This window comes from Thalassophryne amazonica, chromosome 13, assembly GCF_902500255.1.
Source record: "Thalassophryne amazonica chromosome 13, fThaAma1.1, whole genome shotgun sequence".
Taxonomy (NCBI): Eukaryota; Metazoa; Chordata; class Actinopteri; order Batrachoidiformes; family Batrachoididae; genus Thalassophryne; species Thalassophryne amazonica.
The window spans coordinates 16,566,018-16,591,779 of NC_047115.1; the positions used below are offsets into that span (position 1 = coordinate 16,566,018).

Genomic DNA, 25,762 nt, shown 5'->3' on the forward strand with positions numbered 1-25,762 from the left:
TGTGACACGTTACCCTGTAACATGACAACTAAGCATGATACATGGTTCAAACTATTCCTTTTTAAAACCCTGTTAACTAATAATTTGCATCATTTTTTTTTTTACCAAAATTGGCGCAACTTTAACTTTTGACCCCTGTACAAACTGAAACTGACCTTTGTCACCATTTTTGCTGTTTTTACCCCATAACTCCTGATCATTCAGTGATAGATAGTCCAAACTATACCTTTTTGGAATCTTTATGATAAGACAAATAATGTGGTGTAGTTTTCAGAATGATTCAAGCATTTTTAATTTTGGCAATTGTGTAATTCTTAAATTGACCCCTACCTGGCCGCCTATTGAAAATTCAAGTGGCTAGTCTTTTTTTTTTTCTTTCTTCAAAAGAGTAATGTCTAAGGAGTATTTGTGTCAACTTTGGTGCTTGTATCACCATTTGCACGATTTTGCTCTAAATATTCTCTTAGCTGCTGCACTAATGCCCAAATTTCACTGAGTAAATCGTGCTAGTAATGATTAGGAATGTGATCAGTCATCGCAGGCAAGCCTAATAAGAGCCTTATTTGTGGACACATTCATTCATTAACGTATTTCAAAAGGCCTAATGTCCTTTTAATGTGGTGACACTGCTGACTTCCTCTGGCCAGGCCTTGGTGTCTATGTGGCACAGCTGGGCAGCCCTGGTCCTGGAATGCAGGACTCCTCATTTCCTCAGTGTGTCCGTGTCCTATTGTTTCAACAGAGGAAAACAGTAGAGTGGTGAGCTGAAGCATAAAAAAAACCCCCCCACAAATGCTCGTGATTATTGTCACACACATACTGACACGTAAGCACAGATAAGCTGCAGAGTCTCAGTCAAAGCTGCTCACTCAAAACCGTCCTGGTTTCTGTTGCTGTATCTTTGTGTGGGTAAGCAGACACCAGCCTACGTTCATAAAATATCTGACGCAAACGGGGTTCCTGAAGCCCTCCTGCCCAACCAGATCCAGATTAAGTTCCTTGGCCAAGTAAAATGTAGAACAATGATTTGTCTCTTTGTTTGTGGTGCACAAACGGATGAATAACTAATGTAGCTGCCAAATACTTACCAGTGGTGTTAGAAAGATAGAGGATGAGAAAGAAAAGGGCGTGAAAGTCACTTTATGTTTAAAGTTCATGCAGAAGAGTGGCACAGAGGTGTTATGGTTTATTTGTTAGCAGCATGTTGTTGGTGAGACCTGCACGTTGACCCCTCAGTGGTGTCGTAACTAATCACTGGATAACACGTTTTTATCTTTGTTTTAAACATCCCACCACACATAAATCAGAGCTGAGTTCTCAGCCCATTTTTCCTCTCACAGACAATGTGAGTCTAAATAAACACATTTAAATGTGAGCGGTTTTATCTGATTCTTCACTTAATCATGAAAATTAGCTGTTCAGTTGCGAAAACGGTTCATTGTTGTAGCCCTGTGGAAGCTGTGCGGGTGTAAAAGTGTTTGTCTGTGTTGTGAGTAAACAAATGAGGAAAAAGTGTGACCCTGCAAGCCTACATAGTGATCATAGTGTGTACAGTTTGGGCGTGTCAGTGTGGCGACGTGTGAAGCCTGTGGTATGTGACTTCACAGGCAAACTCCAAATGTGGCTTTCGGTTGTGTTATTTGTCTCATCGAACATGAGCTGCAGTAATATCTCTGTTCATATTATTCAAAAAATTCAGCATCCACAAGCAGCTCATTGATCTGTGTGTGCGTGTGTGTGTTTGGAGACTATTCATAATGCACTAATTAACAGAGGAATCCACTTAATAGTTTGTTTTGATTAGAGCCCGACCGATATGGATTTTTTGAGGCCGATGCTGATAACGATATTTGGATAAAAAAAATGCAGATAATCGATAAATCAGCTGATTTGCTGATAGCCGATAAATCAGCCGATATATATATATTTTTTTTTTAAATGAATAAAATGTTCTTTTTTTGGACCCTTAACAAAAAAAGGTGAGCTAAAAGCCAAAGCTTTGTCCTCATATTGATTAACTTTATAACAGAGAAGAATTTTCAAGTTAAAAAAATGCAATCAAGAATTAAACCTTTGTGAAATTAGCAAATACATATCCTTAAAAAGAGTTGTGAAATACATCTGATCTTGTACCTCTTGTTTCTGCAACTTAGATATAGGTTCAGGATAAGGATATAGATCCTTATAAACTTACTTGTACGCTTTTGTCAGCCGATCAGTGCAGTGTGACGGCGAACTGCAGGGGCCGGTGATGAACACGTTTAAGCAGGGGTGTAAGCAGCTCTCAGTTGAATGGAGTCAGAGTTCCATCTACTGGACAAATGGTGCAAGGACATTTTACATTGCCGACACAAACATTATTTCAGTAACTGTTCTGTTTATGAGAAATTATCGGCGTTCTATTGGCAAAATTTCGGCCGATAGTAAGTACTTTGAAAAGGGCTTATATTGGCCGATAATATTGGCCAGGCTCTAGTTTTGATAAGCAATTTAGAAACTCCCAATGAATCACGTGCACAAATCCCACACACACCTTTTCTTACACACACAAGTACAGGTGAACCCCGTTAACTCATGCAAGTTGAGGTCCGCCAAAATTGGACCGCGAGTTGTCTGAAACCACAAGTTATTGAGGCTAAACAAAAAAAAAAAAAAATTAGCTTACCGTACCATGTTAGTTTTGACCATTTGAAACGTGATTTCTTCATCTGGAGTGGGTTCGGGATCTTTTTCTTCCTTTTCCGGCTGCTGCAGGTCAGCGATGAGGGCTTTGTCGGTGCAGATGAAAGAGGAAGATTGCATCCAAAAAACTTTCAATCATCCAGAATCGTCCGCCTCATCGTGGACGTGCAGCAGCCCAAGGAGGAAGAAGAAACCATCTTCCAAACTTGTCTGCACTGACGATCAAATCAAAATTGACTTTTATACAGTCGTCTAAATTTTTGGGGTCTACAAATCGGCCACGAGTAAAGCCAAGGCTTACTTCTATTTTCAGTGGACAAATGTGTGTGTGCCTCGTGCTTTCTTTAGATCAGGTGTATATGGGTTTTTTGGTTTTGTTTGTTTTTTTTTGTTTTTTCAGAGCATGTCAAGCCTGATATGGTGGGAAGTTGAAAAATAAAGCGACGCAAAATTTAAAAGAAAATAACGCAGCCAGTATGACAGCTTACATTTCTTATTACTGTAAAAAAAAAATTCCAATCTCGCTCTCTCTCTCCCTCTCTCACACACACACACACACACACACACACACACACACATATTAATATGTAATTTACCATTCATAAACTGCACTGTAAAAAAACATTTGTAGTTAATTATATCAGCCCTTGTATTTGTCTTTTGTTTTTAATTTTCCTTTTCTTCACCTCTGATGGGTGCTTCATTTTTATGATCGGTGGAACTTTTGTGTTGTTCTTATCATTGACACATCTGTTAATCTGTGGCGTGCACAGTATTTTATATTATATTACCTGTGGAAAGCATGTTTCTGCACGTGTACAGTTTGACATTGATTGAGATTTATGGATACATGTGTTCATTACAAAAAAGTGTATATGTATGTTTCCACCTTTGTGTGTACATACAGTTTTAGACTTGATCCACGATCAAAGGTGCTTCACGATTACAGATGGGGATTGATAAAATTTTACAGGTAAATAAGCAGTTATCGATTGTGCTTTTCGGTTTGGTTTTTTTATGTGATATATGAATATGTGATTGATTTTCTCTGTGTGATAAATGTGGGTTTACACAGGTTTTCAGGATCATTTCAGCTGCTTTCAGTGTTAGTACATGCAGAGTTTAGTACTGTGACATCAGATGTGACGCCAGAAATATGTTTTTGCAAAGTGGAACTGTCAGAAAAACATGAAGGCATTGATAAGAGATTGATGATGCCAAAGGTACGGTGGATCTGAAAAGTATTCACAGTGCTTCACTTTTTCAACATTTTTTAATGTTACAGCCTTATTCCAGAATGGATGGAATCAGTTATTTCTTTCAAAATTCTACACACTATACCTCAGTTGTTTGTTTGTTTGTTTTTTTTTGCAAATTTATTAAAAATAATAATAATAATAATAAAAAAAACAAAGAAATCACTTGTATATAAGTATTCACAGCCTTTGCCATGAATCTCAAAATTGATCTCTGGTTCATCCTGTTTCCACTGATTATCCTTGAGATGTTTCTACAGCTTAATTGGAGTCCACGTGGGCTAAATTCAGTTGATTGGACATGATTTGGAAAGACACACACCTGTCTTCATATATGGTCCCACAGTTGACAGTGCACGTCAGAGAACAAACCAAGCATGAAGTCAAAGGAATTGTCTGTAGACCTCTGAGACAGGATTGTCTTGAGACAAATATTTGGGGAAGGCCACAGAAATATTTCTGCTGTTTTTGAAGGTCCCAATGAGCACAGTGGCCTCCATCATCCATAAATGGAAGAAGTTCAGATCCACCAGGACTCTACCCACAGCTGATTGCCCGTCTAAACTGAATGATCGGTGGAGAAGGGCCTCAGTCAGGGAGGTGACCAAGAACCCGATGGTCACTCTGTCAGAGCTCTAACATTCCTCTGTGGAGAGAGGAGAACCTTCCAGAAGGACAACCATCTCTGCAGCAATCCACCAATCAGGCCTCTTTTGGTAGAGTGGCCAGACGGAAGCCACTCCTTAGTGAAAGGCACATCCCCTATTGCTCCCGGTGTGTAGTGAGCGCCTTGTATGGCAGCACCCTGACATCGGGGTGAATGTGAGGAATAATTGTAAAGTGCTTTGAGCGTCTGATGCAGATGGAAAAGCGCTATATAAATGCAGTCCATTTACCATTTAACAATTCACAGAACAATTCATGGACGAATATACAAGAAATGCTATTGGCGCACAGGACAGGAGGATTGCCAACACGAACACAACTCCCATCTCTGGATGGAGCTGCACCTTAAACAGAGAGAAAAAACAGAATCAGGCATCAGAAAGACAAAAAAATACTGTATAATTTGCCAGCATTAAACAACAAGAAAAACAAAGAAATACTAAGGTGATCGCCGGCCACTAGCCCTAAACTTCACTAAAAGACCCAGAATTTAGGTAAAGTTGAGGCCGCAGCCCGCTCCAATTACTAATAAATGAATTAAAAGAGTAAAAAGCATAAAACAAAACTGTACCAGTATGCTAGCCATATGAAAGGAAAAATAAGTGCGTCTTAAGTCTAGACTTGAAAATCTCCACAGAATCTGACCGTTTTATTGATGCAGGGAGATGAACAGGGGCACAATAAGAGAAAGCTCTGTCACCTGCAGACTTCTTATTCACCTTAGGGACACAAAGTAGTCCTGCACCCTGAGAACGTAAAGCCCGGGCCGGTACGTAAGGTTTAATTAGGTCAGCTAGGTAGGGAGGTGCCAGTCCATGAATAATTTTATAGACTAGTAGCAGAACCTTAAAATCTGATCTCACTGGGACAGGAAGCCAGTGAAGGGATGCCAAAATGGGTGTAATGTGGTCGAACTTTCTGCTTCGTGTCAAAAGTCCTGCTGCAGCATTTTGAACCAATTGGAGAGCCCTAATGCTAGACTGCAGTAAACCAGAAAATAGAACATTGCAGTAGTCCAATGTAGAAGAGATAAATGCATGTCATGGATGTCATGGATTCAGGAATCCAGGAAAAAACTGGCTTGAGTTTCTATCCATACATTCTTCTATACATAAATCAGCTTCCATGTACTGAGACTTATGAATGAATTACTGTAGTTTGAATTTGTGGTTTGCAACAAACAACACTGACTAGCTTTATTATTATTATACTAGAAATATATTTATTAGATACAATGTGTCTGCTTTTTCAGATTTTGTGCCCCACTTCAAAATATTTGGAAGCGCTTTGCTTTTTCTTCTTGAATGTTGTCAACACGTTGCCCATCCTTGGTTCTCAAGACCAAGCACCTAAGTGGCTCTACTCTACTCTTTTCTACTCTCCTATTTTACTCTTCCTTTTTTGATATTTAGATATACTTTTGTATACTGGCATAGTTCCACCTTAGAATTGGAATATAATATATAAGATATACCTTACTGAATTTTCATGTAGGTAAAGTCAGGTCTGGGAGCTTGCACTGATGCCACGTGTTGCTGCATCCACCATGCCATGGAACTCAAATGGATCATGGATGACAAGCACTCAGGCAGATAACTGGCCCTAATTCTCGAAGGTAGACATCTATCTGACCCAGCCAGGTGAAACATAGGTGTGCCCTTGTCCTTCTCCAGCCAGGAGGACCTCAACACTGAGGCACCTGCATGCTGGATCATGGGCAGAAAAACGAGGCACATGGCCAAAAGGTCTTCGCTAACACTTCTGCACAATACAAGTGATACTCCTCCTGAGTCTCTCAAAGTAACTGCTTATTTGACACAAATATATTCCAGCTGTACCCAAGCATCCTTCCAAACAGACCAAGTACTCAAGACATCTATGTCATTTTCGGTCACTGGTTGGCATCCAAGTCTCACAACCATTCAGTAAGACAGGAAGCACATGGCGTGCATTCCTTTCTGCATGTTCACATAAACAAAAGTAAAAGAGCCAAAACTTGAAAATGTTCATATGTGATATGGATCATAACCTTGGATCTTAGTGGGCTCTGGCTGCTGCCGTTGTCATTGTGGGGTTTCCACACAGGCATGATGGTTGAATTTTAACTTGGCTTCACAGCAGCCACTTTCCATTCAGACAAAACTGTTTGCTTGCTGGGAAACAAATCAGTGTATATTTGCTTGACAGAAGATCATACTTGCCCTGATTCGGTGAGGCTGTGAAAGTGTTGAGCCAAGTATGTGAAGTTTTGGACCATCACTGCGTTAGAAGACCTATTTACATCTTCACTTTCTTGATGGCTTCCCAGGTCAGTGAAATAGGAAGAGAAACTGGCCTGAAGCCCCAATGCGACCGTCTACCCCTGACAGATATTCAACCTCAGTCTTCTATGGATGATCTGTTCATACTTATTTTTCCTGTTCTTGTCATGCTTATTTTACCAGCAGTGGTGTCCATCAAACCTCATTTCATGCTACATGTAGCTTTAACCACATCTGCTCCTAAGTTGCATTGTGCATGTGATAAGATTATTCCCTGGAACAATTCCAGACATGCCCACCAGTTGGCAGACTGGTATGTAGTGTAGCAAAACAAACTGGCATTTTTCTAGATGGACTTGCTTATGTCTGTTCATTCATTCACATTGTTCTGCAGAGTCCATGCCGAGGTTTTTGCCAAAGCATTGTAATGTTTATCCTGGCTGGCAGCTGCACAAAGTTTCTTGTACTTTTTGCTCTTGTTTGAAATTGCAAATTGTTCTGACAATTTCTTCACCATCCTGTCCCTGTAGTTTGTTGTATGCTTGTGCTTGAACCTCTTGTTGGTGCATTGCATTATTATGAAGCAGAAACTCAAAGAAAACTAACACAGTGCCTAAAGTGAACACTCTCTCTTTTCCTATTTTCAGGCTCGTAATGTTAACACAGGAGAGCTGGCTGCTATCAAAGTCATCAAACTGGAACCCGGTGAGTCATGTCCTCAATAATGACTTTTGGGGGGGGTCAGCATCTCAGTTCCTCTGTCACCTTCTCTGGTACTGTTTGTCTCTGCTTAGTGTCTGCATCACTCCTTTTTCCTGCTTCTTAACTGTTCATTCTTCCCTTCACTTGCTTCTTTATTTCCTTCACTGCATTCCTCTGATCCTTTCGGTTCTTTTTCCACCTTCCTTTACTCCCTCGAAAGAAAGGGAAAAACAAATCATGTTGAAAGTATGAAAACTAGTCATCACACTTGCAGACTCAAATGTGTCACAGGTACGTAACCTGTGGCCAGTGGTGGGCACAGTTCAGCTAATCCGATAGATAATTATCAAAGCTAATGTTTTTGCTAGCGGATTAGCTTTTCAGATATGTTTTAAAAACATCCAGTTATCTTCAGATAAATTTAGTTCTGATAACTTTCAGTCCAATAACATTTTTTTATTTTTATTTTAATTTTTTTTATTTTTTGCTGGTAAAGTGAGAAAAGTTTAACAGTCAGAAACATTTTTAAATCCTAAAATCAAACATTTTAGTCCATCTGTTGTGTGTTTTTAGCAGACTGGCTGTCTGTCGCTTGCTGATGACATCATTAAGCGCACAACGGGATTGGTCGGCGGACGCAGGGAGTATTGTGGGTAGTGTAATTCCTGTTCACTTTGGACGTTACAGTGAGTGAGTCCGCTCGACACAACAAAAAATGGACTAATTTTAACATTATTTTATTTCTTTGTGGCTGTAATTTAATCGCCAAGACTCGGTGGAGGAGAAGAGCTCTCATGGCGCAGCTGTGTGTACAGAGGGACTTTTCTTCACATTTAGACACTGTTTTGGATTAAAAAAAAAGAGGAAGCTTTATGTGGATTATTTATTCAGATGAATCCCACTGAAACTAACAGGTAAGAATTTACACATGTATACTCTGCCAATCAATGCATTAATGGACGTATTTTGGTTGTTTAAGCCGCAGGGTTCAAAGCGTGTGAAAAAAGCAGCAGCTTTTTACTTCGTCAGTGACAGTGTATCTAATACTGAGATAAACTGTGACTTCTAATACTGTGTTTTACTGCTTTTGAAAGACGACAACGTTTGTGGTTTTATTTTTTATTCGTTCATTTTTTGTGTGTTCTTATGTGTTGTGAATTTACCCAGCAGCAAAGAGTGAAAGTGAAACTGGTTTATCAGAAGCCGACAGTGTAATCTGATGTGGCTGCGTCTGAATAAAAGTTATCAGTTATCTGTAATAAAGATACATTTTTTAGCACTTTATCGGTTTAGCACCATAAAAGCTAACTTTTCAGTTTTCGGATTAATGGTTATAAAAGCTAACTTTTTGGTTAGCTGCGCCCACTACTGCCTGTGACACATTTAAGTCTGCAAGTGTAGAAGAGAAACATCGTAACATTCCCTGCTGCTTCCATCCATTTTATTTTATTTTTTAACTTATTGCATCATATACAGATCTTCTTGTCTTTTCTATTGTGCTGTTTTGCAAACAGAGCTGCAACGATTAATCCTTTATTAATCAACTTTTTTCATAATAAATCATTTTTAGTCTTTTTTTTTTTAAAGGTAAATGCCCAAATTCTCAGATTTCAGCTTGTTAAATGTGCATATTTTCAGGTTTGTTTACTCTTACCTGGTAATAGAGTGAATATCTCTGGGTTGTTGACAAAGTATAACATTTGATGGTGTCATCTTGGACTCTGGAAAACACTGATTAACATTTTTCAAAAATTTCAGACATTTCATGCACGAAAAATCAAATTTAAGATTATTTTAAACGATCGTTTGTTGTAGCCCTAATTGCAAAGCATGACCGTGCATTCGATAACTACATCAAATCACAATCATGTGTTTGGCCCACGTAGGGGAAGACTTTGCTGTTGTCCAGCAGGAGATCATTATGATGAAGGACTGCAAACACTCAAACATCGTAGCTTATTTCGGCAGTTACCTTCGGTAAGCCTGTGCTTGTCAGACATGTGATGGTTTAATCGTGAACGTGTGCGTGCATGTTTAAAACAAAAGGGGGGATGTGTAGGTACAGTGTAATTTTGTGTGTGTGTGTGTTTGCACAGGAGAGATAAGTTATGGATCAGTATGGAGTACTGTGGAGGAGGCTCTCTGCAGGACATCTATCACGGTAAAAGAGACTCCAGTGGGCCTGAAGTGATTCTATAGCTGCAACTATTGATTACGTTCATCATTGAAGGTTGCCCTGAATTAATCAGCTCACCAGATAAAACGGTGTTATTGTTTTATTTTGTTTATAGACTGAATTTGTAGTCACAGATTTTTAACTGTGCATCATTGTTTACTGTGTTATGTCTCGCCTTTTTGCATTCTTTGATATTTGTGTGTATTTCTTTCTCTGTCTGACTCCCTGTCTGTGTTTTTTGGATTTCTTCAGTAACTGGGCCTTTGTCAGAGTCACAGATAGCCTACATGTCGCGAGAGACCCTACAGGTAATAATCTCCATGCAGTATTTCAGCCAATATACTGTCTGTGCTTTTTATATAAAAAATTTTTTTTAGGTATAGCAGGATTAATTAAATTCATTAGTCTTCATTGTTGATGAAAGTTGACGGATAGACTTGCTCTTGGCTAGCATTTTGTTTTGCTGACTATTTCAAGGCAGTGAGTACAAACAAGTCAGATATCCAGGAATTCTCAGTTTTACACCGGTTTTAAACACAAGTAAAGTGTGTATGTGTGTGTGTGTGTGTGTGTGTGTGTGTTTTTTACAGGGTTTATACTACCTGCACAACAAAGGCAAAATGCACAGAGACATCAAGGTAAGTTGGGACAATGTTTGTAATATCATTGTTGGGTAAATTTTTAAAGTACAGATGCTTTACAAATGAAGCAGAACTTTTATTCTTAGAAACCTCAAATTAGATGTTTTGTTTTGGGATTCGTCATCTTAGTAGCTGGGTTTCCATTTGAGTTTTGTGTACAGTCCAATGTTTTCTTTTATAACGTTTAACAAGCTCTCGGTCTCCATTCACATGTATTGCGACACACATTATAGAATGTCATGTGACTCTTTCTGTGTCATGACACCTACAATAGCAGATATGTTTCTGAAATATGATTTCTTTAAAAAAAAAACCATGAGAGCACTTTTTTTTTTTTTTGCAATATTTGAGGGCTTTTTTTAATATGTGTTAAGCATATTTTTAATTTGCTACTTTAAAAGGCACAGCCCACCTCATGTCTCTGAGTATGTTTGGTGACAAACTTTTACATTAGCGCCACTTTCGAAGCTGAGACACTTGTTCACATGCAATAACTTGCTGAAAAAACATGTAACCCATTATGTTTGATCATCAAATGTAATTCACAAAACGTGAGAGAGCAAATGCCCCCCCCTCCAAAATTCATCCTACGTTATTGCTGAGACAGCTGATATTATTGATTATTAATGTCTTACTGCCGGCTACCCAATTAGTGCAAAACCAGTTGTCATCAAACTCGTGCTCATTTATACTGAGTTGATTTCTGATGTTTTGCTTGGCATTTTTGTCTCTCACAGGGAGCCAACATCCTCCTGACAGACAACGGCTATGTTAAACTGGGTGAGAGGAACACAAGCTCTCAACAATTACCTTCTGCTTCAAAAGACTGAGTTTGAATGGCCTCATTTCCTGATTTATTTTCTGTCTTTCTCCTGCCTTCCTTCCATTCTCTCTTTGTATTTCATTCTATCCATGTGCAATCGTATTTTTGTCCCTTAATGTTTATTCCTTCATTTCTTTTGGTGTCTCTTCTTCCTCTTTCTGTAGCTGATTTTGGTGTATCGGCTCAGATCACAGCAACTCTAGCCAAAAGGAAATCGTTCATCGGAACTCCTTACTGGTGAGTTTTACGAGATTATTCATACATTTGGTTATTCCTCACGTTTTGTCATCTTTTAAACTCAGCAGTTTCTTGTGCTTTTCTGCCCCTGTCACTTTTTTACTCACTGTGGACTAATTTTTCACTGCACCTGCAAGTTCTGCACCTCTGTGGAAACAGCACAATCATAGGTTGAAGTGTTTAGAACTGGAAAAAAGTGTTTTGTACAGAATAAACACAGTTGTAATGTTAGAAATTGCAAAATGACAAAAGGTACGTTGAATTTCTTTATTTTCTCTTAATACAACAATGTTTCTGCAAGTGTTATCAATTTTGAAAAAAAGGGAAAAAAAGGGATGAGGGAGTCCACTTGCCATATATACACTATAAGTATGTTTCTCTTTCTGTGGTTGTATCTCTCAGAAATATTTGCTGAATTTCTGTCATTTGCGGTTTCCCAGTTATTCTGAGGAACTCAGAAACATTATTATTTAATTACAGTATCTGAATTTAGCAGTTTATTTTTGTCAGAATTGTAAGTGAGGCATGTAAAGTGATTTTGATGAAGTGTTACTACAACCCCTGGCAAAAATTATGGAATCACCAGCCTTGGAAGATGTTCATTCAGTTGTTTAATTTTGTAGAAAAAAGCAGATCACAGACATGACACAAAACTAAAGTCATTTCAAATGGCAACTTTCTGACTTTAAGAAACACTATAAGAAATCAGGAAAAAAAATTGTGGCAGTCAGTAACGTTACTTTTTTAGACCAAGCAGAGGGAAAAAAAAATGGAATCACTCAATTCTGAGGAAAAAATTATGGAATCATGAAAAACAAAAGAACGCTCCAACACATCACCAGTATTTTGTTGCACCACCTCTGGCTTTTATAACAGCTTGCAGTCTCTGAGGCATGGACTTAATGAGTGACAAACAGTACTCTTCATCAATCTGGCTCCAACTGTCTCTGATTGCTGTTGCCAGATCAGCTTTGCAGGTTGGAGCCTTGTCATGGACCATTTTCTTCAACTTCCACCAAAGATTTTCAATTGGATTAAGATCCAGACTATTTGCAGGCCATGACATTGACCGTATGTGTGTTTTTGCAAGGAATGTTTTCACAGTTTTTGCTCTATGGCAAGATGCATTATCATCTTGAAAAATGATTTCATCATCCCCAAACATCCTTTCAATTGATGGGATAAGAAAAGTGTCCAAAATATCAACGTAAACCTGTGCATTTATTGATGATGTAATGACAGCCATCTCCCCAGTGCCTTTACCTGACATGCAGCCCCATATCATAAATGACTGGAAATTTACATGTTCTCTTCAGGTAGTCATCTTTATAAATCTCATTGGAATGGCACCAAACAAAAGTTCCAGCATCATCACCTTGCCCAATGCAGATTCGAGATTCATCACTGAATATGACTTTCATCCAGTCATCCACAGTCCACGGTTGCTTTTCCTTAGCTCATTGTAACCTTGTTTTTTCTGTTTAGGTGTTAATGATGGCTTTCGTTTAGCTTTTCGGTATGTAAATCCCATTTCCTTTAGGTGGTTTCTTACAGTTCAGTCACAGACGTTGACTCCAGTTTCCTCCCATTTGTTCCTCATTTGTTTTGTTGTGCATTTTCGATTTTTGAGACATATTGCTTTAAGTTTTCTGTCTTGACGCTTTGATGTCTTCCTTGGTCTACCAGTATGTTTGCCTTTAACAACCTTCCCATGTTGTTTGTATTTGGTCCAGAGTTTAGACACAGCTGACTGTGAACAACCAACATCTTTTGCAACATTGCGTGATGATTTACCCTCTTTTAAGAGTTTGATATTCGTCTCCTTTGTTTCAATTGACATCTCTCGTGTTGGAGCCATGATTCATGTCAGTCCACTTGGTGCAACAGCTCTCTAAGGTGTGATCACTCCTTTTTAGATGCAGACTAACAAGCAGATCTGATTTGATGCAGGTGTTAGTTTTGGGGATGAAAAATTACAGGGTGATTCCATAATTTATTCCTCAGAATTGAGTAAGTCCATATTTTTTTCCCTCTGCTTGGTCTAAAAAAGTAACCGTTACTGACTGCCACAATTTTTTTTTCTTGATTTCTTATAGTGTTTCTTAAAGCCAGAAAGTTGCCATTTGAAATGACTTTAGTTTTGTGTCATGTCTGTGATCTGCTTTTTTTCTACAAAATTAAACAACTGAAATAACATCCTCCGAGGCCCGTGATTCCATAATTATTACCAGGGGTTGTATGTTACGCTTAAAATTTGAAACGCTGAGAATAACTCTTATTTCTAGCGTTGCAGTTGCTGATTGTGAGAAGCAGTGTCATTTTATCAATACGCCGTTCAAACCTAAAAACAGGCCAGTGATGTAGGACATGCAGATGGAGATAAACGCATGTAGTTTAAATGTCATCTTTTGTTCTGCATCCGTCTTTCCATCGGTAAGGTAAAGTTTAGGAAATTTATAAATTCTCTGACATTAGAAGGGCAGGTGATGGTGTAGTGGTTAAGTGTTGGGCTTGAGACCAGAGGATCCTCGGTTCAAATCCCAGCCTGACCGGAAAATCACTAAGGGCCCTTGGGCAAGGTCCTTAATCCCTGAGTTGCCCCTGGTGTGTAGTGAGTACCTTGCATGGCAGCAGCCTGACATTCGGGTGAATTTGAGGAATTATTGTAAAGCGCTTTGAGCGTCTGATGGAGATGCAAAAGTGCTATATAAATGCAGTCCATTTACCATTTAGAACTTCATCAGTGACCTGATGTGTCACGCTGGAGAAGCCCAATGGTGTCTCTGCGTCTGTCGCTAGAACCAGAAGTGATTTAGCATCTCCCCCTGGACGGGCAGCCAGTCCGTCACAGGTTACTTCCCCAGGTAGTGCTGGTACACATTTCCCGCTGGGTGGGCTGGACTAACACAGATGGAAGTGTGTGGTACTGTGATTGGACATTGAACCCAAGTCTACATATTGAAGGCCCAGCTCTTTGCTGCATTCATTGGTTTAGGCTGAAAAAGTTTTCAGTCTGGATGTAGTTGACATGTACTGTTCACAGCTGAACTGCCCGCGACTGAAGAGCATTTTTGGGTCCTGGAGGTGCTGCTAGAGAAAAGGAGTGATGGAAACGTCATGGTGTTTTCCATTGGTGTTGCAATGTTGCTGCAGCGAAAAACAAATAGGGGATGCAAGTCCGTGTCTTACATGTGTCTCTTTACATAGATAAACAAGCCTTCATTTGTGTTCAAGTTTTTAAGGCTAAAATGAATCCTTTTCTTGATCTTTGTGTCTTTCGCTGCAGGATGGCTCCAGAGGTGGCAGCAGTGGAGAGGAAAGGAGGATACAATCAGCTTTGTGATATCTGGGCTGTGGGCATCACTGCAATAGAGCTGGCTGAGCTGCAGCCCCCCATGTTTGACCTGCACCCCATGAGGTACAGCAGTGTGTGTGTGTGTGTGTGTGTGCAGTAACATACGTCGTCAGTCCATCAGTGTTCATGGCAGCTCTGTGCAAGGTAGCTGTATCCTTATAGATGAGGAAATCGATTGTAATGACGTATTTGTCGCCGTAGTCTGTGGATGGATTAGATACTTTTAACCCATCGTGTCTGTAAGTGGTATCATTTCTCGTTTTTAAATTTTAATTAACAGAGCCTGAAGCCACCGGGTCAGTCATACATATTAGCTTTTTTTTTTTTTGTGGATTATGGTCCATATCGGTATGTTTACCTAATAAAACAAATGTGTGCAGTTCATTTTTGTTTTTAAATTTAATTTCTTTTTGCTTTACGCATCACTAATATTCCAAAATGATTTATACATGCAGAAAAACCTCCAACACATGTTTCCTATAGTAGAAAAGAAATGGTTTATAATGGGAGAACTAGGGTTTGATGTTGTCCATATAAGTGAGTCGTGTGAACCGCAGATGAACTTTGCTCTGCTTTGGTGATTTGAGCGTTAATCCTTGTTGCCTGCAGGGCTCTGTTCTTGATGACTAAGAGTAATTTCCAGCCTCCCAAATTGAAAGATAAACTCAAATGGTAAGTGGTCCATCTGTCTATATCTTTTTTGTGCTTCCTTGACTCTCTTAATTTTTTTTTTCTTTTCACCTTCAAATCATATTTTGGTGTAAACTAATAATTACTGAATTAACTTGTTTTCAAAGCTCTTTTGCTTGAGTTCTTCAAAGGCTAAAAGATTAACCCCTCCGTCCTCATTTCTCCTCTCCTCTCTCTTACTCTTATGCAAAAAAGGACAAATAACTTTCATCATTTTGTCAAACTGTCCCTGACAAAGAACCCAAAGAAGAGGCCCACAGCAGAGAAGCTACTGCAGGTGAGCAGTCATTGCTTATATTTAAAACAAATGCATATAATAGTCATGCTGGAGCGGGAAGGAACTCTTTTTAAGCCATGGAAAAGCCCCTATAAAAGCAGTGAGTAACTAGATACATGGACAAATGCGTCCATCCGCTCCAGTTCAACACAATATCTCAAAACCATAAATATAATGTAAATAATGTCAACCTGTACTGGGCTCTGAGGCCCATCAGGCCAGTGCATATCCCTGGATACCATAGTGTGATGTGAATAACCCTACAGTGCTATGAGCTCCAAGTGAGGGCTTTGTCACTTGATGGGCGTTCCCGCTACATCTCCGTAAGCTGTCTTATAAATCACTTTAGAGGTGTTATCCATTTAGAGAAACAGCATTTTTAGATCAAGAAGTGTTTATTTCTCACTAACCTTTGCTAAATACGAGGTCTGTTAGAAAACTATCCGACCTTTTTATTTTTTGCAAAAACTATATGGATTTGAATCATGTGCGCTTGCATCAGCCAAGCTTGAACCTTCGTGCGCATGCGTGAGTTTTTTCACGCCTGTCAATTGCATCATTCGCCTGTGAGCAGGCTTTGAGTGAGCAGTGGTCCACCCTCCTCGCCGGATTTTTATTGTGAGGAAAATGTCTGAACGATTTGGAGCTTTGCTGCATCAAATTTTTCCAGAAACTGTGAGAGACAGCCAGGTGGAAACCATTCAGAAAATTCAGACGGCTTTCAGGGACGATTCTATGGGGATCACACAGATTAAGAACTGTTACAACCGGTTTAAAGACAGCGCACAATGGCGGAGGGCGCGCCGCGCTCCGAGCAGCGATCGACAGGCTGAAACGACCAGATCATTTCCAAACTGAACGCTGTGTTGATCTGGGACGTCATCTGACTACTACAGAAATGGCAGAAGAGGTGGACATACCACTTTTACGGCACATTCCACTGTTACAGGAGTTTTTGTCATGGAAAGAGGAGTGGAGGAATTCGCCACGGAGCCGCTAATGGCGCGGGACAAAAGCACCTCCGTGTTTGTCTCACAGGACATGTAACATACCCAGCTCTTGTACAATTCTGAGGATTCAGACGGCTTTCAGTGGCTTTTCAGTCATGTGACTATCCGAGAAATTGTGGACGAGCTGGACATGCCACAACATGTCCTGTGAGGCTTCATCACAGCGTTGCTTTTTGTCCCGCGCCATTAGCGGCTCCGTCCCAACGCGCGAATTCCTGCGCATGTTTTTTCATGACAAAAACTCCTGTAACAGGAGAATGTGCCGAAAAAGTGATATGTCCACCTCTTCTGCCATTTCTGTAGTAGTCAGACGACGTCCCGGATCAACACAGCATTCAGTTTGGAAATGATCTGGTCATTTCAGCCTGTCGATCGCCACTCAGAGCGCGGCGCGCCCTCCGCCATTGTGCGCCGTCTTTAAACCGGTTGTAACACTCCTTAATCTGTATGATCCCCATAGAATCGTCCCTGAAAGCCGTCTGAATTTTCCAAATGGTTTCCACCTGGCTGTCTCTCACAGTTTTTGGAAAAATTTGATGCAGCAAAGCTCCAAATCGTTCAGACATTTTCCTCACAATAAAAATCCGACGAGGGGGGTGGACCACTGCTCACTCAAAGTGTGCTCACAGGTGAATGACGCAACCGACAGGCGTAAAAAAACTCACGCATGCGCACGAAGGTTCAAGCTTGGCTGATGCAAGTGCACATGATTCAAATCCATATAGTTTTTGCGAAAAATAAAAATGTCAGATAGTTTTCTAACAGACCTTGTATATTCCACCATCTTGGATTATTTTGCTTGAGGGAACAACCAGCTAATGATATACTGCCTGTTCACTCGGATTGGCAGTCGTCATTTTGCATCGCTCAGTATTTGCATAAAATAGACTTCAAGTCTATTTTAGCCTCACCTAGCTGGCAGCAGAATGACCACTTTGATTGAAAAGTATAGCAAGTTGTCGTTTTGCCTTTGTCACTTGTTGCTAATGTGACCGTAGGCTTTGAGACTACGACTCTTCCCGGACAGGACGCCACTTCAACACCGGTTACTTCCCCAGTTCTTCTTGTTACAACTGGGTGGACTGGGACAATGCAGAAGAAGTATCTTGTCCAGTGACAGACATGTAGCCTGAAAGACACAGCTGGAACTGAATGCAGGTCTTTATATTGGTAGTCATAACTCCTATACCACAAACCCATCTTCTGTGAAAATAGCAGCAAACGTTAAAATCTGGTGAAATTTGTTGCACCAAATCAGAACAGAAGACAGTTTTATTTTGCTTATAGATTATATGTATAGACATATCTGCCATCTTCAGTATGGTAAGCAGATGATGGAAAATTAGGAGCAGGTGTACCTGTCATTGAGATGGACATACCATTACTTCACAGAAATGAACTAAATCAGAGGAGGAAACTGTTACTTTCTGACTGTTCTAAAACTCAAATTAGGCAGTTATATTTCCACACAACCCTGTGGAAAGGATTTTGTATAAATTTAGCCATGAAAGAAGAACATGGTGAATGATAAGATCAAGTGAGGTACAGAATGACTTGATTTTGTGAAAGAGACATGCAGAAATAAACTAAATCGGAGAAATAAACCATTATTTTCTGCAACTCAAATAACAGTCACAGGTCTATTGAACTCTGCAGAAAGATTTTGTATGAATGTAGCTTCCTTCACTCTCTCAACATTCGAATGGATTGAAGTTATTTGTAGTTTGCAATTGGCTTGTTTGTTGGATTCTTTCATTTCCAATGTGTAGGTCTGCAGAGGAGATAGCTCAGCTGGATAGGAGTTGTGACTGCCAATATGTAGACTTGGGTTCAATTGCTGCTCACTCTTCTTGTCTGTGTCGTTGGACAACTCACTCAGTTTGCATTGCCCCAGTCCACTCAGCTGTAAATGGATACTACAACCCCTGGCAAAAATTATGGAATCACCGGCCTCGGAGGACGTTCATTCAGTTGTTTCATTTTGTAGAAAAAAAGCAGATCACAGACATGACACAAAACTAAAGTCATTTCAAATGGCAACTTTTTGGCTTTAAGAAACACTATAAGAAATCAGGAAAAAAAAAATTGTGGCAGTCAGTAACGGTTACTTTTTTAGACCAAGCAGAAGGAAAAAAATATGGAATCACTCAATTCTGAGGAAAAAAATATGGAATCATGAAAAACAAAAGAACGCTCCAACACATCACTAGTATTTTGTTGCACCACCTCTGGCTTTTATAACAGCTTGCAGTCTCTGAGGCATGGACTTAATGAGTGACAAACAGTACTCTTCATCAATCTGGCTCCAACTTTCTCTGATTGCTGTTGCCAGATCAGCTTTGCAGGTTGGAGCCTTGTCATGGACCATTTTCTTCAACTTCCACCAAAGATTTTCAATTGGATTAAGATCCAGACTGTTTGCAGGCCATGACATTGACTCTATGTGTCTTTTTGCAAGGAATGTTTTCACAGTTTTTGCTCTATGGCAAGATGCATTATCATCTTGAAAAATGATTTCATCATCCCCAAACATCCTTTCAATTGATGTGATAAGAAAAGTGTCCAAAATATCAACGTAAACTTGTGCATTTATTGATGATGTAATGACAGCCATCTCCCCAGTGCCTTTACCTGACATGCAGCCCCATATCATCAATGACTGTGGAAATTTACATGTTCTCTTCAGGCAGTCATCTTTATAAATCTCATTGGAACGGCACCAAACAAAAGTGCCAGCATCATCACCTTGCCCAATGCAGATTCGAGATTCATCACTGAATATGACTTTCATCCAGTCATCCACAGTCCACGATTGCTTTTCCTTAGCCCATTGTAACCTTGTTTTTTTCTGTTTAGGTGTTAATGATGGCTTTCATTTATCTTTTCTGTATGTAAATCCCATTTCCTTTAGGCGGTTTCTTACAGTTCGGTCACAGACGTTGACTCCAGTTTCCTCCCATTCATTCCTCATTTGTTTTGTTGTGCATTTTCGATTTTTGAGACATATTGCTTTAAGTTTTCTGTCTTGACGCTTTGATGTCTTCCTTGGTCTACCAGTATGTTTGCCTTTAACAACCTTCCCATGTTGTTTGTATTTGGTCCGGAGTTTAGACACAGCTGACTGTGAACAACCAACATCTTTTGCAACATTGCGTGATGATTTACCCTCTTTTAAGAGTTTGATAATCCTCTCCTTTGTTTTTAATTGACATCTCTCGTGTTGTCATGATTCATGTCAGTCCACTTGGTGCAACAGCTCTCCAAGGTGTGATCACTCCTTTTTAGATGCAGACTAACGAGCAGATCTGATTTGATGCAGGTGTTAGTTTTGGGGATGAAAATTTACAGGGTGATTCCATAATTTATTCCTCAGAATTGTTTTCCCTCTGCTTGGTCTAAAAAAGTAACCGTTACTGACTGCCGCAATTTTTTTTTCTTGATTTCTTATAGTGTTTCTTAAAGCCAGAAAGTTGACATTTGAAATGACTTTAGTTTTGTGTCATGTCTGTGATCTGCTTTTTTCTACAAAATTAAACAACTGAATGAACATCCTCCAAGGCTGGTGATTCCATAATTATTGCCAGGGGTTGTAGAATCATCCACTAAATGGTGTAGTATCTGGGGATAATCACTGTGCCTTAAGATCTGCCTCGGACCTACAGATTACAAGTCTCCCACTGCTGTTTGTTCCATTAAGGCTTTTATAGAAGGAGTTAGAATGTTCACCCATCATTTTGCTCTTTTTATCAAGGAATCCAGCAAGTGTTTCTGTTTATCACGGCTGATTGGCTTTTTGTTTTGTCTTTCAGCACCCTTTTGTGTCTCAGCCCCTCAGCAGGACGCTGGCGATAGAGCTGCTAGACAAAGCCAGCAACCCCGACCACAGTACATACAATGACATTGACGACGACGACCCTGAACCAGAGGTAGTAACTTTTACCTCTTTAATCAACTTGAGCAGCTTTTATTCTCAAAACAAAAGTATTCACTAAACCTTTAAAGAAATCAACACAACAGTTTTAGAAATCCCACAGTTGTCACGTTGTGGATTTGTGTTTATTTTGAACACTTCTTCTCGTGTTTTTTCTATCCCTTCATCATCTATCTCCTGATTCTGTATTTTTTTCACAGCTCACTGACAGTCACTATTTTTTCATGTTCTCTGTTTTTGCCAAGCACAAACCATTCATCTTTCTGTTCTTCGTCCTTCCTCTTTCCTTTCTTGGTTTTTCCTTTTGTTCTTTTCCCTGCTTTTGTCTTTTCTATATTCTTACTTCAATCTCCATTTTTCTTCTTCCTTCTTGTAGCACTTCTCCTTTCTCTTCTCCTTCTCTCATCTCTCTGTTTGCTTCTTTTCTCCATCCTTTGTTCTCTACCTCTTCCGCAGTTTAAGTACAGGGGTCATTTCCTACCCATAAGCCCTGGTGCTAGACGCGCACCCCGTTTTGTGGCACGTAGGAAGGTACTAGAGTGGACTGCGGTGTCTGCAGTGAAGTCATTGTAAAACAAACCATACCATAAAATGTGTTTTCTTTTGAAAAACTGCCACAGAACTGAATGAATGTTTATTTAAAATAATAATAATTCAGATGGAGAACTGCTGGTGCTGTTTTGGAAATATCTGTTTGGTTTATTAGATATTTGATTGATTTCTGCAGGAGTCGCATATTTACTTTAAAGTGACCGTGTTGATTTGTCTGAATTTTAGTTTGTGCCTTTTAATATTTGGTGATTTTCATATAGAGCATTTTATTGAATTACAGTTTAGCAACTAATATTTTGTTGGTAATATATAATAAATGACTTTTGTCAAGACCCAAAACACTTTATTTTGCAGATGTTCCAGCTAAAGCTGCAGCAAATAATCAGTTGTTAAACTGCTAACAGTTTTGGTATTTTGCCATCTGTTAATCCTTTTGAGACCTTTTTTTTTTTAATGTCCAGATTCTCTGATTGTGACTTCTTAAATGTGATTCCTTGCTCATCTTTGACAGTAAACCAAATTGTCTTTGGGTTGTGGACAAAATGGAACATTTGGTGACATCATCTTTTGGCTTTAGGAAACACGGATTGAAATTTTTTCACCATTTTCTGGCATTTTGTGGTCTAAATATTTAATGAATTAATACAGAGAATCATTAAAATATCAATTGAACATGTAAATAATGGGTAGTTTCTGGCAGATAAAATGTTAGGATTTTCTTCTTTTTTTTTTTGTTTCAGTACAGAGAAATTGTGTGTCAGTTTCTTCTATATCTTGTAAATGAAACGCTTTTTATGATAAAATATTTGAATGCAAGGTTGAAAGTTGTGATTTATGGGATAAAATATAATCTAATCTGAAAATAATTGAGTAATAATTTTTGATTAAAAACTTAGATTGATTAAAGAAAATAATTGCTAGATTAATAATAATGTTTAATATTAATTCAATTTATTTTATATTTATAGTGCCAAATCACAATAACGCTGCCTCAAGGTGCTTCACACGGGTAAGGTCTAGCCTTACCAACCCCCCATACATATATAAATGTTAGTTTATAAATTATATGGCACTGATTATAAATTATAATATAAATGGTACTAACTCACACTGCTAATTAAATAAGATACAGTGCTGATGTGGAATACACTTAATTATTAACTTGTTGACTTTTATTAACAGTTGGAAACATTTTAACAGTTTATTTGTGATGCTTTGAAACCATGTTGGTTCTGCCATACGGAATAAAGCCTTTTCGCGTGGAAATGGATGAGAGTCTGTGACTCCTCCTGGACAGGATGCTAGGCCATCGCAGGTACATGGAGAGGTAGCCTGAAGTGGATGCCTCTGAAATTTGAACTATGGTCTGTAAATTGGTTCTTGAAATCCTCCGCCCTAGAGGTACCTGCTGTGCTGGCTCTGCAGTAATATATAAATAAATGTCAGGAAGTATTTCCAATGTTCATTCTAGTTCTGTGGCATTAAAGTAATGGTTTGGTTCATAAAGATGGCTGTAACCCAGCTTAGTGTTATCTGACACTCAGAAATAACTCTGTCAGAAGTAGTTCAGATAGAATATTATTTCGAAGCAAAGGATTGTTTTACCAACAGCTGAATTTTTCTCTGTTTGGAAACATGCTTTATGTTTAAAAATAAAGAACAGGAATGCCATCTTCATCAGCCATTGCCATTGATGTTACTAACTGCGTGTTTAATATCAGAGTGGGTTTCATGACAGTAAAAAGTGGATTTAAACGTACAGTTGTGGGGGTTTGAGAAATGCATTTTTTTTTAAGTTGTGAGGGACCTTGGTGTGTCTGTGTCTGAGACTTTCCTAAGCATGGCTGAGGTTGCTGTGTTAGCTTTTCTAAAGGAACACAGTAATGTCTCTTTGTATGTTTGAAGGTTAAATATGGAAAAAATACGGGTGTGAATTTACTGTGGTTTAATTTCTTGTGCAACAAATGTAGAAGTATGACCTGGTAAATAAACCTTGTTTGTTTTTTTAAAAGAAGCAGCCAGCTCTATGTTGCTAACGAGCACTGCATATGTGCAGAGCATCATGCACAAACTCATCTACAATAGAGTAGTTAACAAGAACAGTACTCATTAGTGTGCAGCACAAACCAAATCTGAACCAGTGCATCAAAGCTCCCTGACGTTAAGCATTGTACTTGAATTTACTTTTATTAATTTTGTTTTTAGTTCAGTTTCCGTGTGTGTATGACATAAAAAAAACCTGTCCTTGAATTTAGAACAGGTTTTAGTGGTTTGTTGGGCAAACACTTTCTGCTGCCACATGATAGCAGTGCACGCGCCCAACCACACCTCAGTTTTAGACCAGCGGACCTGTGGCCATACACACAAGCGTTAACGCACATACGATTTTAAAGAACACAAGCACTGGGTTGCTCTGTGCACTGGTTTGTGCCAGGTGGTAGATTGGGCCCATAAACACTGATTACTGCTGAGGTGAAACTCTGATGTTGCTGAAGGTTTATGCTTTTCCATGCTTGGTGTTGCTGTGTTTGTTGTCAGTTGCCACTAATATTTTTGTCTTTTTGCTTTTTGGGTCATGAAATCTCAACTCCAACAAACAGGTGGATTTATTTATTTACTCATCAATAATAAGAAGAAAAATTATATAAGGCAGTTAAAAATGTCCAACGGCTCTATTCAGACATCCTAATAAAAAGAAAATCTTAAACGTCATAAAAACAACTTAAAATTCAGACACACAAAAAATAAACATAGACTGTATGATTAAAAATGTACAAACCAGCAACTGTAAATAACGTGAGAAAATTCCATACACTCAACATCAGAAACAGAAAAAAATGTTTTAAGATTAACCATAAAATCAAATCAATTTTATTTATATAGCGCCAAATCACAACAAACAGTTGCCCCAAGGCGCCTTACATTGTAAGGCAAGGCCATACAATAATTACGGAAAAACCCCAACGGTCAAAACGACCCACTGTGAGCAAGCACTTGGCAACAGTGGGAAGGAAAAACTCCCTTTTAACAGGAAGAAACCTCCAGCAGAACCAAGCTCAGGGAGGGGCAGTCTTCTGCTGGGACTGGTTGGGGCTGAGGGAGAGAACCAGGAAAAAGACATGCTGTGGAGGGGAACAGAGATCAATCACTAATGATTAAATGCAGAGTGGTGCATACAGAGCAAAAAGAGAAAGAAACACTCAGTGCATCATGGGAACCCCCCAGCAGTCTAAGTCTATAGCAGCATAACTAAGGGATGGTTCAGGGTCACCTGATCCAGCCCTAATTATAAGCTTTAGCAAAAAGGAAAGTTTTAAGCCTAATCTTAAAAGTAGAGAGGGTGTCTGTCTCCCTGATCTGAATTGGGAGCTGGTTCCACAGGAGAGGAGCCTGAAAGCTGAAGGCTCTGCCTCCCATTCTACTCTTACAAACCCTAGGAACTACAAGTAAGCCTGCAGTCTGAGAGCGAAGCGCTCTATTGGGGTGATATGGTACTATGAGGTCCCTAAGATAAGATGGGACCTGATTATTCAAAACCTTATAAGTAAGAAGAAGAATTTTAAATTCTATTCTAGAATTAACAGGAAGCCAATGAAGAGAGGCCAATATGGGTGAGATATGCTCTCTCCTTCTAGTCCCTGTTAGCACTCTAGCTGCAGCATTTTGAATTAACTGCAGTTTAGCTAATTGGTGTGTGTCCTCTGGCTTCATGGATAGATAAAGCTGGGTATCATCTGCGTAACAATGAAAATTTAAGCAATGCCGTCTAATAATACTGCCTAAGGGAAACATGTATAAAGTGAATAAAATTGGTCCTAGCACAGAACCTTGTGGAACTCCATAATTAACCTTAGTCTGTGAAGAAGATTCCTCATTTACATGAACAAATTGTAATCTATTAGATAAACATGATTCAAACCACCGCAGCACAGTGCCTTTAATACCTATGGCATGCTCTAATCTCTGTAATAAAATTTTATGGTCAACAGTATCAAAAGCAGCACTGAGGTCTAACAGAACAAGCACAGAGATGAGTCCACTGTCTGAGGCCATAAGAAGATCATTTGTAACCTTCACTAATGCTGTATCTGTACTATGATGAATTCTAAAACCTGACTGAAACTCTTCAAATAGACCATTCCTCTGCAGATGATCAGTTAGCTGTTTTACAACTACCCTTTCAAGAATTTTTGAGAGAAAAGGAAGGTTGGAGATTGGCCTATAATTAGCTAAGATAGCTGGGTCAAGTGATGGCTTTTTAAGTAATGGTTTAATTACTGCCACCTTAAAAGCCTGTGGTACATAGCCAACTAATAAAGGTAGATTGATCATATTTAAGATCGAAGCATTAATTAATGGTAGGGCTTCCTTGAGCAGCCTGGTAGGAATGGGGTCTAATAGACATGTTGATGGTTTGGAGGAACTAACTAAGGAAAATAACTCAGACAGAACAATCGGAGAGAAAGAGTCTAACCAAATACCGGCATCACTGAAAGCAGCCAA

General features: G+C 39.2%; 1 protein-coding gene and 1 long non-coding RNA gene across 2 annotated transcripts in view; one reads left to right on the forward strand and one right to left on the reverse strand.

Annotated features, from left to right (window-relative positions):
• Positions 1 to 25,762, forward strand: part of LOC117523777 (mitogen-activated protein kinase kinase kinase kinase 3-like) — a 116,938-nt gene that overhangs the window by 51,055 nt on the left and 40,121 nt on the right. Inside the window, 11 exon segments of the mRNA XM_034185392.1 lie at positions 7,513 to 7,570; positions 9,454 to 9,544; positions 9,664 to 9,728; positions 9,996 to 10,051; positions 10,334 to 10,381; positions 11,122 to 11,164; positions 11,372 to 11,444; positions 14,731 to 14,862; positions 15,409 to 15,471; positions 15,685 to 15,766; positions 20,586 to 20,702. Coding sequence (XP_034041283.1) covers positions 7,513 to 7,570; positions 9,454 to 9,544; positions 9,664 to 9,728; positions 9,996 to 10,051; positions 10,334 to 10,381; positions 11,122 to 11,164; positions 11,372 to 11,444; positions 14,731 to 14,862; positions 15,409 to 15,471; positions 15,685 to 15,766; positions 20,586 to 20,702 — 828 coding nt within the window.
• On the reverse strand, positions 627 to 17,703 carry LOC117523779. The gene is made up of 3 exons (XR_004564619.1): positions 17,604 to 17,703; positions 4,257 to 4,260; positions 627 to 637 (listed from the first exon to the last, which is right to left on the reverse strand). It is a non-coding gene; the product is annotated as an uncharacterized LOC117523779 (long non-coding RNA).